At 47.6% G+C, this 20,200-nt stretch overlaps 1 protein-coding gene across 1 annotated transcript; it reads right to left on the bottom strand.

The window, feature by feature from the left end:
- Positions 1–4,233: 4,233 nt before the first annotated feature.
- Positions 4,234–4,917, bottom strand: LOC119310694 (E3 ubiquitin-protein ligase SINA-like 4; the record flags this gene model as incomplete). The annotated part of the gene is made up of 1 exon (XM_037586356.1): positions 4,234–4,917. A coding segment is annotated over one exon (684 nt), but the record flags the coding sequence as incomplete, so codon positions are not given.
- Positions 4,918–20,200: the final 15,283 nt, after the last annotated feature.

Genomic DNA, 20,200 nt, shown 5'->3' with positions numbered 1-20,200 from the left:
GTCTTGAGATATTCACATTCTGATGCTATGTTCTGCGTGTCATAACTTCATATGTGCTGCTCCGTTTTGTGCGTGTAATATATCAAAGTCTTCGTTGTGAGATGCGACTCATTTGGTTCCATTGTGCCATGCTTGTTTGAGATCATATTGATGCCCTAATCATTGTTACAAGAGTGCTATATGATGTTAATCTGCTGATACTGTTATAACTTTGTGATTTGTCATTTTCGTTGCATTTGATATGTGCATCCTATGAGCATGAGCTCTACATGTGTTTTGTACTACATCATGCCATATTTACAGGGGTGCTTGTCTTGTATTTTTGTGGGTCTTCTAGTGAGTGCATCGAGCTCGTGAAGTAGGGTACTTGTTGTTTCTGTTTTGCTAGCCTGAATCTATTATTTCGTGATACTATGTAAACCTGCTGCTACAAGTCATTATATGCATAATCTGGAGATGTTCACTAAGGATGATTTGTTACACATGTCATGCTCTATCCATCCATGCCCCTGGTTGCATTTATAGCCTGCCGTAGCTTGTTGTAATCATGCTCCAAACTTGCTAAATAATGTTGCTGTCAGCCTATTAACATTAAGTTCAGTTTTGCCATGAGCTTTGCTAGTGATCCATGCACCCTATGAACTTGCTCTTGCCATGCTTAGCTTGATAAACATGTATTCTTACTGTTGGTTACCTTGCCATGCCATGTAATGCTTTGTGCTAAGTGGTACAAGCTCACCAACATGCCTACTTATTGTTGTTCCTGCCATGTCTGAATCTGGCATATAACTTGCCATGTTTACATGGGTGCCATCTTATTTTCTGTGCCCTTTTGGCTCATGGTCAGTAAGGGACTTTTGTTCTATGCAATTAGTAGATTCATGTCATGCCTTTGTTTGCCATGATAAGTTCCTGTAGCATGTGGTTTTGGTGCTTGCAATATGCCTAGTTGCTGTTTTGGACAGTTTGACCTCTAAACTTGTTTCATGTGTGTGTTGAACCGTTGCTCCGTTTTGAGTGTGCTCTATATGAAACTTGCTTAGATTTGCACGTAGTTTCATATTATCATGTTGCATCCTTGTTTTGAGGTGTTTGCTTGATGTTTGTATGCATTTTGCATCAATGTCATGTTTGACTTGTTTTGCTCATATCTTGTAGGCTGTAGCTCCGAATTAAATGAACTTTATATGTAACTTGACTAGAATCTCGTGTAAATCATCTTGGTGCATCTTAAATTGCTGTTTAACAACTTGAACATAAGGTTTATTCAGATCTGGACCAATTTCGAAACTTGCATATGAGGACTTACCGGAATTGTTATACGTTGTTTCCGGCCTCATTTAAACTTGCGTTGATGTGTTGCTCTTGTTTGCATCATATTTTGCCATGAGTAGCTCCATGTAGCCTTGTCATGCATCATGTTTGGTTGTGCATCATGTCATGTTTATGTGTGGTGTGTTTACCATGTTGTGTGCTTCTTCTCGATAGTTCCCGTTTTGTTGCGACCGTGAGGATTTGTTCATCTACGCTTGGTTCGGCTTCATCCGTTCGTCTTCTTCATGGACTCGTTCTTCTTCCTTGAGGGATTTCAGGCAAGATGACCGCTACCCTGGATCTCACTACTATCATTGCTATGCTAGTTTGCTTCGTTCTATCGCTTTGCTGCGCTACCTATCATTTGCTCGTCAAGCCCCCCAAATTGCCATGTCAGCCTATAACTTTTTCACCCTTCCTAGCAATCCATTGTTTGGCTATGTTACCGCTTTGCTCAGACCCTCTTATAGCGTTGTTAGTTGCAGGTGAAGTTGAAGATTGCCCCATGATGGACAGGATTATGTTGGGATATCACAATATCTCTTATTTAATTAATGCATCTATATACTTGGTAAAGGGTGGAAGACTCGGCCTTATGCCTGGTGTTCTGTTCCACTCTTGCCACCCTAGTTTCCGTCATACCGGTGTTATGTTCCCGGATGTTGCATTCCTTACGCGGTTGGGTGATTTATGGGACCCCCTTGACAGTTCGCTTTGAATAAAACTCCTCCAGCAAGGCCCAACCTTGGTTTTACCATTTACCTCACCTAGCCCTTTTTCCCTTGGGTTTCCGGAGCCCGAGGGTCATCTTTATTTTAACCCCCCGGGCCAGTGCTCCTTCGAGTGTTGGTTCGAAACGGGCAGACTGCGGGGCCACCACGGGGCAACTCGAGGTCTGGTTTTACTCGTAGGCTGACCTATCCGGTGTGCCCTGAGAACGAGATATGTGCAGCTCCTATCGGGATTTGTCGGCACATCGGGCGGCTTTGCTGGTCTTGTTTTACCATTGTTGGAATGTCTTGGAAACCGTGATTCCGAGACTGATCGGGTCTTCCTGGGAGAAGGTAGATCCTTCGTTGATCGTGAGAGCTTATCATGGGCTAAGTTGGGATACCCCTGCAGGGTATTATCGTTCGAAAGCCGTGCCCGCGGTTATGTGGCAGATGGGAATTTGTAATGTCCGGTTGTAGATAACTTGAGACCCAGATCCGAATTAAAACGCATCAACCGCGTGTGTAGCCGTGATGGTCTCTTTTCGGCGGAGTCCGGGAAGTGAACACGGTTTTGGGTTATGTTTGACGTAAGTAGGAGTTCAGGATCACCTCTTGATCATTGCTAGCTTCACGACCATTCCTTTGCTTCTCTTCTCGCTCTTATTTGCGTATGTTAGCCACCATTTATGCTTAGTCGCTGCTGCAACCTCACCACTTATCCTTTCCTTACCCATTAAGCTATGCTAGTCTTGATACCCATGGTTATGGGATTGCTGAGTCCTCATGGCTCATAGATTACTACAACAATAGTTGCAGGTACAGGTTTTGCGATGATCATGACGCGAGAGCAATGTTTACTTGTTTTGGAGTGCTGCTTCTTCTTCTTCTTTGATCAGGGGATAGGTTCCAGGTCGGCAGCCGGGGCTAGCAGGGTGGATGTCATTTGAGTTTCTGTTTGTGTTTCATCCGTAGTCGGATGGTGCTCTTATGTAAGATGATGTTGTATTCGTGTGGCATTGTATGCCTTTTGTATGCATCCCCATCTATTATGCAATGTTGATGTAATGATATCCACCTTGCAAAAGCGTTTCAATATGCGGGTCTATCCTTGGTGGGACCTTCGAGTTCCTTTTGGATAGGGTCGCATATTGGGCGTGACAGCAATCTCTCGACTCAGAACTCACGCTGGCCATGGAAGACGCAAGGGAAGGATGCTGAATGACTTGTTTGTTTTTGTGGATGAGGAGTTGAGGAGTTATGTGCAGTCATCTTGGTATACTAGTATTTATAACCGAGTACTAATACGCTCCTAAGTTGGAAATCGTTTAGGTTGTGATCGGTGTGAACAGGTTTGCAATTCAATATAGCATGGAGTAATTTGGAATGTGACAAGACGCAAGCTCAAAATTTATTGACGGTTCTAGTTTCGAAGTGCGGCACTATTCCCGGATGGCGTTACGTGGGCATGTGTTCTCGGCCGTGGTGTACTTTTTCTACTGTGTACGTGCAATAACTGGCACCATCGTATACATATCTTACGGTTAATGGGGCGTTTGACAGGAATAGCCTCGTGGCGAGCTATAGGCTAGTCATTTTTTAGACGCATTAAACCTATCTCTCGGGACTTCTCGCATGCACCATCGTGCCACCCACAAAAACTTGTACTCTGAGTTTAGTACGTTATACAGGAAGAGAAGAGGTGCACGCACGCACTCGTCCTCTCACACACGCGTCTGTTGTTTCTCGAAAAGAAGGATGATGACCCCCCGGCTTCTACATTTGGGAGTCACACACGCATCTGTAGCTACGAATTGTAGTGTTCTCAACCATCCAACTGGCTCTATCATGGATCTACCTATATACTAAAACATGTCTAGATATATCTATGTTTTGACAAATGGAAGGCATGTATTGTGGAACGGAGGGAGTGCTTGTCATCAACATGGATAAAAAGGGACGTATCTAAAATTAAAATACGTCTACATACATCTCCTTTTATCTAGTACTTCTTACCCAAAGGAACTTTATATCCAACAGACACAAAATATTCGTTCGACTGTTGGAAATTACTGATCTGATGTCGAAGTAATTGCTGCATCGCCAACAAAACCCACCATTTCTTAAGCTAAAGTAGACCGAGGTAATCCCTATATTAGCATATTACTAAGATAAACAGAAGGCACTGTAGAAACATTTAGGACGTGAGCTTGTCAATCTGAATGTGGAGGGACACCAGCTTAGCCCCGGCCAGCAGCTCGGGCGGATCTGTGAAGAAGGTCAATTCCTGCACGTTGACGTCGCTGGGATCCTTGTTGCTTGTCACCTCCATTTCCACCTTGACGGCGTCGGTCGTGCCTTTGGGATCCCTCGGTGGGCCATTCACCCACAGCTTGGCCACGTAGTGCGGCAGTGGGGACGCCCCCGCTCTGATGCAGACCATCGACATGGTGATAGGCGTGCCGATGTCGAGCACACTGCCGACCAAGAAAAACATGCGGCCGTCCTCCTCCGCGAACAGCAAGAGCCGTGGCTCCGACAGTGGCACTTGCAACAGGAGCACCTTGCCGTACTGGATCCTCTGCATGGGCATGGGATGCGCGTAGCTGATGTGGTGGTAGAGCGCTGGTGGCGGGCCTTCATAGCCGCAGACGGGCACGGGGCATTTGCAGGGCGCGAGCGGACACACGCTCTGGTGATCGGCGAGCTTGTGGTAAGTGACGTAGAGCCCACAGCCATCGTGCGGGCACTCGACCCTCAGCGACGAAATGACGGCGTCCACCGTCGTGTTACAGACGTCGAAGCCACCACCGCGATCGCACTTCTGGCACTGCCGCTGGTTCCCGGGGCGCTCAATGCGGCAGTCCTCGCAAGCCAGGTGCCCTCCCTTGCATTGCAGAAATCAATCGAACAACACATCAATCAAGAAACCCACACCTTGCTCAATCAGCCAAGTGGACGAGGTGTATTCGAACCTCATACACTGGAGGCGTCAAGGGGTGGAGGCACAAGGGGCAGTGGAGCACGGTGAGGTCCATCGAGACCTTAGTGAGCTCCCTCGTCGGTTCCTGTTTCGTCTGCCTGATCTCTCCCTACTCGTGCACAACCATCTCTCGCTTGGGCCAGGGCATTACAAAGCTTTACCGTCACATATTTTATACTCTGCGCATAACTCTCCTCCCGCATACCAAGGAAGGCAGTAGTTTGAGTTTTCTGGACAAATTTTCCCCTGCACATGAGTAAGCTGCATAAATATCGACAGTAAATGCGCATGCAATGGTTGGCTGGTCCTCCTTCCTTTTCGCTTGAGTTGCCTTCCCCATGCGGTCAAGCCGCATCCGTCGCTGCATGCATTTGCCTGTAGCCATTTTCTGCTTTGGAAACTGGCGCAATTAATGGGGCAGAACTAATCGAGTGGGGGCACAGATGGAAACTAACGCGGACACGCAGACTTATCTGAGAAAAACAAGAAAAGTTATACGCAAAGTAAAAGGAATCGGAGGGAGTACTACTTCAAGGTGCATTAAATCAACACATGCAAGTATCAAAAGGAGAGTCACGACATGCATGCATGCGTTGTAATTAATGCATCGGTAACCGCAAATTATTGAAATATATCGAGTGCAATGCTTTGATGTGTCGCGTCAACTCGTACATCAACGAGAAGTTTGATTATCCTCTCCCTCACGGACTTAACTGCACCTGCCTTTGGCTGTATGACAGGTTGGCCACCCACCTGTCGGGCCCACATGTCAAACACGCAAAGGCAGGAGCGTCCCTCCCTCGCCCATGAGGGTGGTGGCTGGCAAGACTAGGAGAAGCTTTCAATCGGTGTCAGATGGCCAGAAGCATACTATAGTACTCCTCTAGTGCAATAGTACTCCATCATTGTTCAACTTCCTGAAGAGGCGAAGAGCCAAGCGCAGCCCGGACGCTCGTGTGGCAGTTTCATGTGTAGAGTAGTCTAGGATAGCGTGTATCATGCATGTAAGCTTAAAATCGTTCGGGTCGGCTCCATGCTATGTGGCCGTCTCGAAGTTTTTAAAAATATATATTAAAATAGTCTTTTGGCCCTACCTGTCACCCTGGTGATTGTAGTTTGCACGCTCATCTGGTCAAGACATGAATATATATTTTAATTTGTTTTTTTAAAGGGGGGACTCCCCGGCCTCTGCATCAGAATGATGCATACGGCCACATATATTTTAATTTGTGGTGGGTGTTAGAGGTTGCAGGAAATATATTGTACACTACGGGTCTTTCAGCCAAGTTTAGAGGCAAGCATGTGGGGCCAGTGCTATGATGTGTCGCGTCAACTCGTACAACGAGGAAAAGCTTGATTTTACTACACGCCTTCTCCCTCGCCCATGCGCGCGGTTGCTCACAAACGAGGACAGGCTTTTGCTTAGTAGTACTTCTACAACAAGCTATCCGTCCCGCTTGCGGTGGACAGACATGCAGCAGTGGATTCGACATTGTAGAAGCAGTAGTAGTAACATCATTGTTCGTCTTCTCGAAGAGGCGAAGAGCCAAGCGCAAACCGAACGTTGCATGAGACAAAATTGCTATGTGAGCCCACTATTGTACTAGTACATACAACTACTTGCTAGTATAGCCCTGTAAACCAGAAAGGAGTATTTTCCCTTCTAGAGATTTCAACAAGTGACTAGACTACACCGAGATGGAGTACATATGGAGCAAAATGAGTGAATCTGCACCGTAAATAAATACGTACTAGTTCTATTGTTTTCCTCTCCGAGGTGCACAATATTGAGTATACTGACTAGTCTCTTTTTGACACACATTTATGTTTTTTTTGACACAGTACAGACGCAAGCGCTCATATACACACGCATACACTCACCCCTATGAACGCACACACGCACGACACTATCGTCTTGAAATTTATGAAGTCACCATAGGCACCTCGTCGTCGACGGGTCCATAGGTGCTTGAATGCCAAGGAGGGAGAGGGTAGCGGTTTCCAAGACGTTGAACGGTCAATGATGCATCCTCAACTACATGCAGAGGGAATTAATTGGAGAAGCAGAATAGAGCCAGCACGATGTGAATGCAACAGAGTTTGGACTCTCATATAATAAAGGCGCCCCACCACTCCAATCCATCTAGGGACTGTTTGGTTCCTAGCCACACCTTGCCACACTTTGCCACACCTAACCTTAGGCAAGTTTGACCAAGTTAGGTAGGTGTTTGGTTCTATCCACACCTAAGGCAAGGATTTTTTTATGAGCAGTGAGCCCCACATGTCATAGACATAAAAAATGTGGCAAGATTCCCTTAGGCAATCCAAAGTGTGGCTAACAATTTGAGCAACTCAACTAAGGCAAGTGTGGCAAAAATCATGTGGCAATATATGGCAAAGATAGTCACAATCCAAACAACCCCCTACTCCCAAGTCTCTGCGCAACACTGCTCACTCGAATCCAAGACCAAGTGACTAGAAGCCACAAGCACCTATGGAGGCGATGGACGCAAGCGGCAGTCGGCTGTGCCAAATCATCCAAGGCGCCGGCCTGCGGCCCCGCACTACGCAGTGTTTCCAGACGATGCTGGCGACCGCAGGCATCATAGCCCTCGCCGACGCCGGCTTCTCCTATCGCATGGATGACATGATGGTCAACTCCATCCGCAAGTTCACTGCCGTCAAGAAGCGCGCGGATGACCTTGTCGTACTGCTCCAGCCCGCGCGCCCAGGCTCCTCATTGCCTTCCACCCTCATCAGCCTCCATGGTGACGAACTCTTTCAAGCCCTGGTGGCCCTGCAGGTGCCGGAGGTCGCGATGAAGAATGTGCACCTCGAGGCCGCGCTCGCTGCGCAGCGCCTAGCCATGCAAGAAACCGTCGACCTACACATCCACGTCTACGAGGAAATCGTCTACATAGGCCACTACAAGGCAAGCGAGGACAGAAAGACGTTGGCCTTCTTCCAGCGGCTGGAATCTTTGGACGCCATTGTTCAGAAGCATGTCGACCTGGCCACAAAAGCCGCTGCTACTTAGGCGTTGTTCGGTGGTCTGGCGCCATGAGTCGAGGAGGTGGACGTCGTCGATGGATGCATCTCTTCTTCTTGCCTCCTGTAACCAGCACTGCATCGCCTCGTGGCCTTAATGTTTTATTAGTATAGTACTCCCTCCGTTCCCAAATATAAGTCTTTCTAAAGATTCCAGCAAGTGACTACTACATACGGAGCAAAATGAGTGAATCTACCTTCTAAACTATGTCTACATACATCTGTATGTTGTATTTGATTTTAAATAGTATCTAAAAAGGCTTATATTTATGAACGGAGGGAGTATAAGGCATTTTTATTACAGTTGTAACGTTTTCACTGTGAGGTGGGGCCATAGTTGAGCAAACCCACCCCGCCCACCGGGCGTCGGCCGAGTTTAGAACTAGAAGAGAGAAACAAGGGAGGAGAGCTAGCTGTAGCACGGACGCTGTTGTCAGATGGGACTCGTGTTTATAGAATAGGAGTATTGATTACTCGTGCCTCTTTTTTTGAGGGAAAAATTAGTCGTATGTCTAGTACCACTAGTTGGGTGCGTGCGACCTATAGCTGTCATCACTTTAGGTCTCCTTTTCGAACCGCGGCTACGCTTCATAGTACATATTTTTCACGCATTTATCCTCCTATATGTACTCCTAGGCTATTTCCACGTGCTCCCATTCGCCGACATGTGGGACATAGAGCATCTGGGTCGTAGTGCATGCACGACTCGGAGCATATGCCGGGGTACTTTACATTTTAGACCTCACGAATTACATGCAAACCCCCCGTAGAAGAATAAATAAATGAATGAATTACTACATGAAACCGGATTATTTTCGTGGAACCGGAGCACCTTCATTAAATTTTGTACATAACACGTACATAAGAAATGACTGGACCTAAACCAGTATAAGGGCCTCTTTGATTTTTCCCGCAAAAAAGGGCCTCTTTGATTCGCAGGATACTGAAAACACAGGAATGGGGAAAGTATGATGGCGATGAACCCAGACGAGGAGAAGTCTAACTTAGTTAGTGGTTAGAGTTAGATTCTAACCCTGAACTAACTCTATACCAAAGAGGTGTATGGATGGCAGGGTTAGATTGACAATAAATGCTCTATCTCAATCATTTGACTACTCTGGACCCTATTTCCTGCCGGATTTGGAGGGTGCTTGGATATGTTTTAGTTCCATGACTAAAAGTAGTGGGACTAAAACTTGCTAGCCTCACCCATGCTTGGATCCAAATACTAAAGAGACTAAAATCATGTTAATGAGCATTTATTATAACCCTCCAATCCAGAACTCGTCTGTGGTAAAGGAGAGGAGTTAAATAAGGAGAGACAGGACTAATCCACATTTTAGTAGGGGTACCCCTGACTAAAATTTTTTAGTCTCAAGACTAGTTTTAGCCCCTCTTTAGTCAGGGGTGCTTGGAACTTTAGCCTCTTAACGAGACTATTTTTAGTCAGACTAAAATAAGTCCCTTGGATCCAAGCACCCTCTTGGCGTGGCCGGCTCTTCTGTGGCCTCCTCCCGCTCACAATTGACATAAACGAACCATCTATACAAATCAAGCATGCAAAACATGATAATTTTTACTTTGTCCATACAAATGAGATATCCCACTTAAACATACAAGTCATCAATCAAGCTTCACAAAATAAAAAAACACTTCATGAAATAAAGAATGAGCTAACTCATCACAGAAGTCATTCACGATAGGGAGGGAGCCCGGAGCCCCTCACGCACCGAGGGAGGAGCTCGCCATCGTCGCTCTGGAGGAAGGCTCTGTAGAGCCCAAGCCCTGAGAACCCCTCCAACGCCGGCCCTTGCGAGTTGAGCTCGACACCGGCATGGGTAGCAGGGCCACTTGCCACCGACTGGGAACTTAATCTTTGGGCCTCTAGAAATAATGCAAGCCTGTAACTAAAATACCTAGAAAGGTGAACTGAATCTTTGGGCCTCTAGAAATAATGCAAGCCTGAAACTGAAATACCTAGAAAGGTGAACTGAATCTTTGGGACTCTAGAAATAATGCAAGCCTGAAAGTGAAATACCTAGAAAGGTGAACTGAATCTTTGGGCCTCTAGAAATAATGCAAGCCTGAAACTGAAATACCTAGAAAGGTGAACTGTATCTTTGGGCCTCTAGAAATAATGCAAGCCTGAAGTTGAAATACCTAGAAAGGTGAACTGAATCTTTGGGCCTCTAGAAATAATGCAAGCCTGAAATTGAAATACCTAGAAAGGTGACCTCAATCTTTGGGCCTCTAGAAAGATTTATTACCTCCTCAAGCAGCATCAAACAATTCCGTGTGTGCACCACAAATCTATACCAAGTTTGATCAGGATCTGCTTTTCCAAATAAAAATTAGCGCTAGAGCAAGCAAGATCAATGATATGGTCGTGAGATAGAGAAGGAACAAACAAACTCACCCCTCTCACGACCTCCCTGGTAGATGCGCTGCCGCCGCGCACGATAGAGGGAGAAAAACGACAGGTGAAGGGGGGGCGGGGCGACCTTCGAAGGCCGGATGGAGAGGGCGGCCAAAGTAGGGCGGCGGAGGCTGGAAGAAGAGGGCGGCCGAAGGAGAGAGAGGGCGAGCGACGCTTGGGAGGGCGGCCCTATGGGGAACAGAGAGGAGTCGTGCGAGAGGGGGAAGGAGCGATCTGGTGCGGGCAGGGGAGATTTTTTAGTTCTCTTTTAGTGGGCCCGAGGATAACTAACCCAATTAGAACCTCTCCACCGGGCTAGTTTTTTTAGCTGGGTTAGAGCAAACTAGCTCAAACTAACCCCTCTAGTTTCGATAATTTGAGGCTATTTCAACCCAAACTAGCTCTAACTCAGGGATCCAAACAAAGAGGAGTTTTACTGTACATGCTACAGTGTGGACCGTAGCACATTGTTGTTTTTTATGGCCATATCACCACATTGTTTTATACTGCCGGTTCACTGGGCTACTGTGGTTCGCACTATTGGTTCACTGGGCTGCCGTGGTTCGCACTCCTTCGACCTTCGACCTGAGTAGTACTCCCTCCATTCCTAAATATAAGTCTTCGTAGATATTTCACTGTGGACCATATACAGATGTATATAGATGCATTTTATGTGTAGATTCACTGATTTTTCTCCGTATGTGGTCCATAGTGAAATCTCTCCAAAGACTTATATTTAGGAACGGAGGGAGTAGTATAGTACTAGTATATACCACATCATTCTTTGCTCCTTCTTGCTACTCCGACATGTGGGAGAGCCAGCATCCGGGTCGACGTGTCGTGCACCCGATTAGAGTGCAGAACGGAAGGGGTGCATCACCCCGGTCGGAGTGCCAGTAATTCATGACTATAGTGAGTGGTCATATCACAAGTCTTTCCAGCAGTAACGCGCCGTCAAATCGCACAGCCCCACTCGCTCACCCTCCACGCCTCTCTATCAAACCGCCTACCCGAAAACTGCCGCGCGTACTGCCTGGGAAAAGCCCCGCCCTCAACTTTTAACTATGCAAAAATAGTTCGAGCTTGCTCGTTCTATATAAATACAGTACTTACTGTATGTTTATTCACCCGTGGGGTTGTTCAATGAATGGAGGGGCTGGGAGCACAAGTGAACAATATTGTAGTACTACTAGTAGTAAGTAGGAGTCGTACAGTAGTCACCTTAAATAGAGAGTTTCTTTTCTTTAATGCCACGTACACAAATTGAAACGCTTGTTGTGGAGAGAAAAAAAAGATAATCACTCCACTATATATGGATGCAGGGGCCTGAGCGCTTGCTTTACTAGGGTTGCTCTCTTCATTCTCTCATCCTCTCCAGATATAAACAAGACAGCGGTAGCGACATTTTCTCTCTGCAAACCGCTGGTCACAGATTCGGCTGGATCCCTTCGGCCGGTGTGTGTAGAGGACTAAAAGGTGCATCGTTCACGCGGTCATCTCCGTCGAGGGAGGAAACCCACAGTTGCCGGAGGGGACCAATCCTCTGCCTGTGCTGTTCTCTCCGACACATGGCCGGCTTGGGAGGTCCTCTGACCCTTCTTCCTCCCTGCCGTATTGTCTGCAGATCCGACCTGCCGCCGCCGACATCCCGGCGACCCTCAGGTATAAGTTCTTCGAAAGCGGCCTTGCTCTACTGCCCCAGCTCCCCACGTGTCTGCATGTGCATCTTTTTCTACTGCCATCAGCTCTTCCAAAGCCACCTAAATTTTTAGTATTATTACAGGTAAAGCTACTTCATGCATTCGAATCTAGGGATTTGTTCAAACAACAAAGAAAGGGGGGAAAGTTGTAGCATGAATCTAGGACTTGATTCAAAGAGAAAATAATATGGTGAAAGTAGTAGAGAGGCCGGATACCCAACCGGTCTCTTGGTTGAAAAGGGAAATAATGGGAAAAAGCAGTACAAACTAGATAAGGAACATATCTATTATTGGTTGAAAAAAGGATAGAAAGTGGCGGCTGGTGGACAAGTCAACAGAGTATGTCCAGGATTAGATTTGCTGCCAGCACATAGTAAAAGGTCCCCGGGATTAGATTTGCTACCCTTAGATAGTAAAAGGTCTTAGGATTAGATTTGCTGCCCTCACATAGTAAAAGGTCTCAGGATTAGATTTGCTGCCCTCACATAGTAAAAGGTCTCCATGATTAGATTTGCTGCCCTCACATAGTAAAAGGTCTTCAGGATTAGATTTGTTGCCCTCACATAGTACAAGGTCTCCAGGATTAGGTTTGCTGCCCTCACATAGCATGAACAAACTCGGCATCACCACTTTATGCCTCCTTGTAAGTACATTGTGCTGATGCATCCACTGTCGCACGTCCTTATACCAACCTTTTGCTGTTGTTAATGTAAGGGCGCATGTAAAATGAAGCGATCACACTGTTACCTTAGGGACATGTCTAACCAATGTTATTGTTAATCTAATGCCTCCAGTGATAAGATGCAATTAAACTGTGTTACAAATGGCACTCCTGCTGTTTTCCCCAGTATGATAAGTAAGTTGCTCCTTTACGCTGCTGGGTGTCCTGGTGTCCCCACGGTCCCATGCCCTTAAACCAAGTCTTTAGCTGCTGTTGATTTACCGTGTCTGGTAAACAAGCAATGCCACCATTAAAGTCATCCCATATTTGAGGAATCTCATTGTTGATCGTAATGCTTCTGGTAACATGAAGCATTGCCGACGTTTTAAAATTTCTACTGTCCTTGCGTGATTGCCATGAACATAATTAAGATTCTTCTTTTCATTTTGTATATGTTTCGTATATTCTTATTGACCAGCAACTGTTTACTTTCTATCTTTTTGTGCAGATAGGGATATCCATTTCACCTTGTTGCTATTGTGACCTTTTGGTGAACTGCACAAAACACTTTTTTTGGAATGAGTGTCTTGTGCAGTTCAACTAAATGTCACGTGGGCAATCTCTCAATTTTGGTGGAACTGCACCAAATGGTGATTGGAGTTTCCAAAATCTCCGTCAAGTTCTGCCGGTAATCTCGTGCAACATTATATTAGCCTTTGCAAGATGGGGCCGTCACTGTCACCACAATGGCACTTTATTTTAGTGGAACTGCACAAAAGGATAAGAAAATTATAGTTGCACCTTACATGAGCCGGACAACAAACCTTAATGTTCCTCAATTTTAGTGCAACTACTAAAGAAGAACCTGCCAGCTCACAAGAGAAGTACTTCTTGCTAGCTGAATGATGCAATCTTTGCTTCATTTCAGGTGAACTGCAGAAAGAGGCGCATGAATTAAATCATGGAACTCCAGGCAGACCTCATCCAAGTAGAGCTGGAGGTTGAGTTCAAGGAGGCCGCTATTAAAGTGAAATCATGCTCTCCTGTCTCCTTGTTTGTGCTGTGCAAACATGCTGTGCAAACAGGAATACTCAACTACAGATGTTGTGATGGTCAAGAGCATTTGCCAAGTTCTTCGATTGTATGACATGGCTAGCCAAGATGGATTTAATCCCAATATTCACTTTATCAAAAGGCTCTAATGGGTTGGTTCTGAATCTTGCAAGCTGGGAATTAGTGAGATGTGTAGGCATCTTTGTTGTACTTATTATTTGAATCTTATTTGTTGGTTCTGAATCTTGCAAGTTGGGAATCAATGAGATGTGTAGGCATCTTTGTTGTACTTATTATTTGGATCTTATTTGTTGGTTCTGAATCTTGCAAGCTAGGAATCAATGAGATGTGTAGGCATCTTTGTTGTACTTATTATTTGGATCTTATTTGTTGGTTCTGAATCTTGCAAGCTGGGAAACATGGCATGATGATGCAGAGGACAACAACCATAACAAATAGTTCAAACTTGGTAGTATTATCTTTGTGAAAGTGCGACAAATGTGTTGATCGTGTGCGTCCTGAGAATAATAATTCTAATTGTTGTGCATGTTGATCATGTGGCACTGATAGAACGAGCCAATGCATTGCTTGTTTTAAGTATAAATTTCTATTAAAGCTAATTAAATTTAAGTAAAGTGACCACTAACTCCTATTATTAGAGTACCAATACAGACCCGCCCGTGAACCGACGTGTGGCCGGAGTAGGTTTCTTAATGGAGGCGTTTCAATGCGCCGAGGGTGCATCTTCTACCGGGCATGCAGCTGACGAGGGAGGGGTAGTAACTGTTGTCGCATGTACACACTCAGCTTACTGTTGAATCCAGTTCCCCAAGAGCTGAAAAACGAACTGCTGCCGCCGCCTACACACTCGTTCACTCGAAGAGACTCCAATGGCGATCCGAGGGGTGAGCCTGCTCGATATGGACTTCAGCAACGAGTTCCCCTTTGAGTTCGCTGTTCAGTCCTATGGCTGCACCAAGTTGAATGTGATGTACACCAACGATACGGACTCGGTGAAGCTCTGCCTCGCCTCAGTCCTATGGCTGCACCAGGTTTTGGAGCATTCGCCCATTTCATCGGTAGCGCCGACTGCACCTTCGCTACGGTGGAGAGAAGGAAGAATGCGACGATTCGGCCATCTGGTGCAACAAGCTTGTCGACATCCAGAAGCAATACAAGATCATCAGCAACGGGCAGGAGAAGGACTCCGTGGTTGACCTCGCTGAGACCATCATCGACCCCTGATACGCCAACATGAAAGAAGACAACCTGAACACGTGGGAGATACCTCTGAATCTAGCCTACATAACCTACGCGGCCAAGGACGCATACGCATGCTACGACATGTACAGGCAGATCTTGGACATGAGGGTGTGTCTGCTTCCCGTAACCGACGAGTACACGGATAGCCACAGCGTCATGATCAAAGCGTGCCAGGAAGGTCTAGATGTTGTACTTTATCTGTTTATAAGCACCTTTATCATCTGAGCGTTTCATGCATTAGCCTATGTGTCGTAATTATCTGTTTTGTCTGAAATATTTCTTTTAAGAACCCATTAACCTGATTGCTTTTTTAGTGGCTATTTGCTTATGTATGTAAACTAGTTCACTTGTCCGTAAAAAAAACTAGTTCACTCGGCTGTCGTGCTTTGAATCTCCTTCCTCCCAACATATTCCCCTCCTCAGGTGGACCCAGCAGGTCTCTAAATTTTCTCCCACTTTCTTTTTTCATGTAAACTGAGTTTTCTCCCAGTACTTTCCCCTAGAACCAACTCAATTGTCCCACGTCTAGCCTAAAAAATAATAATACCCCATGTACTATTAACTCATCAAATTAAAATGATATTTTATTTCGTAAGTTGAAAGTTCTTACAAAATAATAATAATAATTGTTTTTATATAACTTGGCAAGTTAACTCCTAGTGATTGCGTACATAAGCTTGCAAAGATTTTACTGACGTGCAATCGTGTGTTCATGTTTTTATAACATTTCTCCGTCTAGCCCAACATGATATTTTCAGCCAGCCCAGCAAGTCCGTGAATTTCAAGAAAAATGAAAATGGGATTTAAATGGGCTGCTTAGATGCTACATCATTGCTTCACCCAGCCCACCAAATGGACTAAAAAACAAATGGACTGGCTGACATGTGGGCCAGTAGGTCGAAGCCTAAGAAGGCGTTGGATTTACATCCAACGGCCGACATTCTTCTTCAATCTCTCGTCTTCTTGCCCCAGCGCTGCCGGAACCGCCTGCTCCAGCCTTCGGCGTCCAACGGTGTTGTTTTGCGCTCCTCAGCGAAACGCTACCCCGCCGACGGCCAGGCCATCCCTCCACTCCGCACCTCCAGTTATTCTCTACCGACTGTAGGCCCACCCCGCACCCGAACCAGTCAAGTTTCCCACCCCTCTCCATCTGTGACTCCACTGCTGCGTCTTCCCCATCTCTGGGTCGTTCCAATCTGGGGCCTCGCCGTCGTCCACCGCCTCAGTCCGCTCGGTGCGGCATGGTCAACATACGAGAGTCATCGGAAGAGGACTGTACGTGGAGAGCCTGACGGCTGGGACCCACGAGGTCCATGGTCGCACGCAAGGAAAGTTCCTCCTTATTACGCACTGTACGTGCATTGTACATGGGAAGAGCTTTTGTATTTCGCGAAAAAAACGTTCCCCCGTTGGCAGGTCGGACCCACCAGCTATATCTTCGCACGCAAGGAAGTGCCTCCTTATTACGCACCAAAAAATGAATACCCCTGCTAGCTGGGACCAAACATAGTGGGTGGCTGACTTGTGGGCCTACTAAGTTGACGAGGACGGAGGGCTTTGTCAACTTAGTCAATATGAACAATTCTAGCTCCAGTGACCGTACGATGTCCATCCAACGGCCATAGTGCTTCATCAACCTCTGGTCTTCTTGCTCCAGCCGCCCAAAGCAGCGCCGATCGTGCCGCGTGCTCTTGCCTCTCGTGGCCGGCTGTGATGCCTCGGAGGCCTCACCGCCCCCTACTACTCCCACCTCTGGACCAACGTATCCCTCTACTCACCCACACCCCCTGTTATTCTGCAGCGACGGCAGCCTCATGCCGCAGCCGAACTAGTGAACCCTTGTACTCCTCCCCGCGTGGGCATCCACTGCCGCATCTTCCCCGGCTCCGTGTCGTCCCCTCACTAGGCCTCGCCTTCGTCCACCGCCTTGGTGCTCTCGGCGCAGCGTGGTCAATGTGGTTAACGACCGACTTCCATCGGAAGAGTACTGTATGTGGAGAGGCTGACAGCTGGGTGCACAACAACATCCCAGTTTTTTGTGATTTGCCAAGTAAGTCGCTTTGCCAGGCCTGTTGGGCTGCAAATCTTTTAAGACGAGGAGAGCTTCATTCGGCTGGCCGAGAAAATAGCCTATCAGTAATGAGAAATGGGTTGTACATTTTTAAAACACATCAAACCAGCAATTAGTTTCAAATATCTTTTTTTCATTTCGAGATTTTAAATTACATTAATTTTTATGCGTGGAGAATTTGTTGGATTTTATATTGATATACATTTATCTTTAAAATCAGTTTGAACGTGAGTCGAAATTTCGGGATTAAAAACAGTTCGGACCGCACTGAAATATGCAAAATTTCATATAATTTTTAACCGTGGCCACAATATGGGCTGTAATGCTAACAAAAAGAATATGGGCTCCAAAAAAACCTTAAGAATTAGCAAATGGGCTGTAAATTACTAGAAATAATGGCAGATGGGTTGTATGCTGTTTTCCACAGATTTGAGGCTTTCCTAAAAAAAGGTTGACGCACAAGCAGTGACTGTTGGATGTCCATCGAACGGCTGTCGTGCTTCTTCAATCTCTACTCTTCCTGCTCCAGCCGCTCAAACAAGCGCCGGCGGGACTGCCTGCTCCCTCCTCCCCGCGACCGGCTGTGCAGCCGCGTAGGCCTCACCGCCCCACCGTACTCCCATCGCTGGCCTAGCCATCCCTCTACTCACCGACACCTGTTGTTATTCTCCGGCGATGGCAGACAAACCAGTAAACCCTCGTACAGTCGTACTCCCCTCCGCATGGGAAACAACTGCCGAGTCTTCCCTGCCTCCGTGTCGTTCCCTTCCTAGGCCTCGTCATCGTCCACCGCCCTGGTGCTCTCGGCGCAGCCTGGTCAACATGGTCAACGACCGACATGCATCTGAAGTGGACTGTACGTGGAGAGGCCGACAGCTGGGTCCACGGCCGCACGCAAGGAAATGCCTCCTTATTATGCGCAAAATAATGATTCCTCCACCTGACATCAGGGACCCACCGAAAGGGCCTCTGTATTTCGCGAAACAAATGCTACCGCCGCTGACAGCTCGGACCCATCAGCTATATCTTCGCACGCAAGGAAGTGCCTCCTTATTACGCACAAAAAAATGAATACTCCCCCTGTTAGCTGGGACCCAGTATAGTGGCAGGCTGACTTGTGGGCCTACTAAGTTGACGGGGATGGAGGGCTTTGTCAACTTAGTCAATATGCACGATTCTAGCTCCAGTGACCGTACGATGTCCATCCAACGGCCGTAGTGCTTCTTCAACCTCTGGTCTTCTTGTTCCGGCCGCCCAAACCAGCGGCGGTCGTGCCTCGTGCTCCTGCCTCCCGTGGCCGGCTACGATGCGGAAGAGGCCTCACCGCCCCCTACTACTCCCACTGCTGGCCAGGCCATCCCTCTACTCACCCACACCCCCTGTTATTCTGCGGCGACGGCAGCCTCACACCATAGTGAACCAGTGAACCCTCGTACTCCTCTACGCGTGGGCATCCACTACCGCGTCTTCCCCGGCTCCACGTCATCCCCTTCCTAGGCCTCGCCGTCGTCCACCACCCTGGTGCTCTCGGAGCAGCGTGGTCAATGTGGTCAAGGAACGGCTTCCATCGGACGTGGACTGTATGTGGAGAGGCTGACAGCTAAGTCCATGGCCGCAGCAAGGAAGTGCCTCCTTATTACGTGCAAAATAATTATTCCTCCACCTGACAGTGGGGACCCACCGAACGGGCCACTGTATTTTGCAAAAAAAAAACTGCTGGGACCGACCAGCTACATCTTCGCACGCAAGGAAGTGCGTCCGGGCAAAAAAAAATGATTCGCCCCCCTAACTGTTGGGACCCACTGGCTACATCTTTGCAGGCAAGGAAGTGCCTGACAGTCGGGACCCACCTGGTCGAAGCATACGTAGCGTTGTCATTCTGGTCGCGAACGTGTACGTACATATATACTGGTGGATGTAGAGGCACGCACGTGTCGTAGTAGAGGCGCGCACGTAGCATGTACATGTACGTACAGCGGCCAGGGTGCAACAAAGAAAATACGGCCACCTATGTGTACATAAGGGCGGGGTCTCGAACGCCTACTCGCGCATACATACGATGAGGGCTCGTGTTCATGGAGAGGCAACGGAATGCGTCGTGTTAATGGGGAGGCAACGGAATGCGTCGTGTACATGGGGAGGCAACGAAATGCGTCATCTTCATCGGGAGGCAATGGAATGCGTGGGAGCCAACCGGCTGGGTCGAAACGGAATGTGTGGTCGTGTTCATCGGGAGGGCTTGGACGGAACAGGCGATGGAAACGAGGCCTGACGTACCACACAACGGAGGAAACGGACCTCCTACGTTCGGAATGGGGTCCTGTTGATCAGGAGGGGTGTGGCGTACCGCAAAACGGAGGAAACGGACCTCCTACGATCGAAACAGGGGTCATGTTGATCGGGAGGGGTGTGGCATACCGCAAAATGGACGAAACGGACTTGTGTTGGAGCGCTACGGTCTAAACGGGGGTCCTGTTGATTGGGAGGGGTGTGGCGTACCGCAAAACGGACGAAACGGACTTGTGTTGGAGCGCTACGGTCGAAACGGGGGTCCTGTTCATTGCGAGGGGTGTGGCGTACCGCAAAATGGGACTCCACGAGATACTGTTCATCTCCACCGTCGACCTCCTCCAGCCTCCACGGGCTACTATTCATCCACCGTCGACCTCCTCCAGCCTTCACCTACGACCGTTCATCCACGGGCTCCTGTTCTTCCAGCCTCCACCGTGCGCTACTCCATCGGCTACTGTTCAACCATCCCTCTCCACGGGCTCCTGTTCAACCACCCCTCCACGTGCTACTGTTCATCCACCCCTCCACCGTCTACTGTTCATCCAGCCCTCCATGGGGTCGCCCTATTCATCCAGCCCTCCATTGGGTCCTGTTCATCCAGCCCCAACCGGCTCGATCGATCGGGGTCCTGTTCATCTAGAGGCAACGCCACGGGTCGTGTTCATCCACTCCCACCGCTCACTGTTCAT

Source organism: Triticum dicoccoides, chromosome 1B (genome assembly GCF_002162155.2).
Source record: "Triticum dicoccoides isolate Atlit2015 ecotype Zavitan chromosome 1B, WEW_v2.0, whole genome shotgun sequence".
Lineage (NCBI taxonomy): Eukaryota > Viridiplantae > Streptophyta > Magnoliopsida > Poales > Poaceae > Triticum > Triticum dicoccoides.
This window is presented reverse-complemented; position numbering and strand designations above follow the sequence as displayed.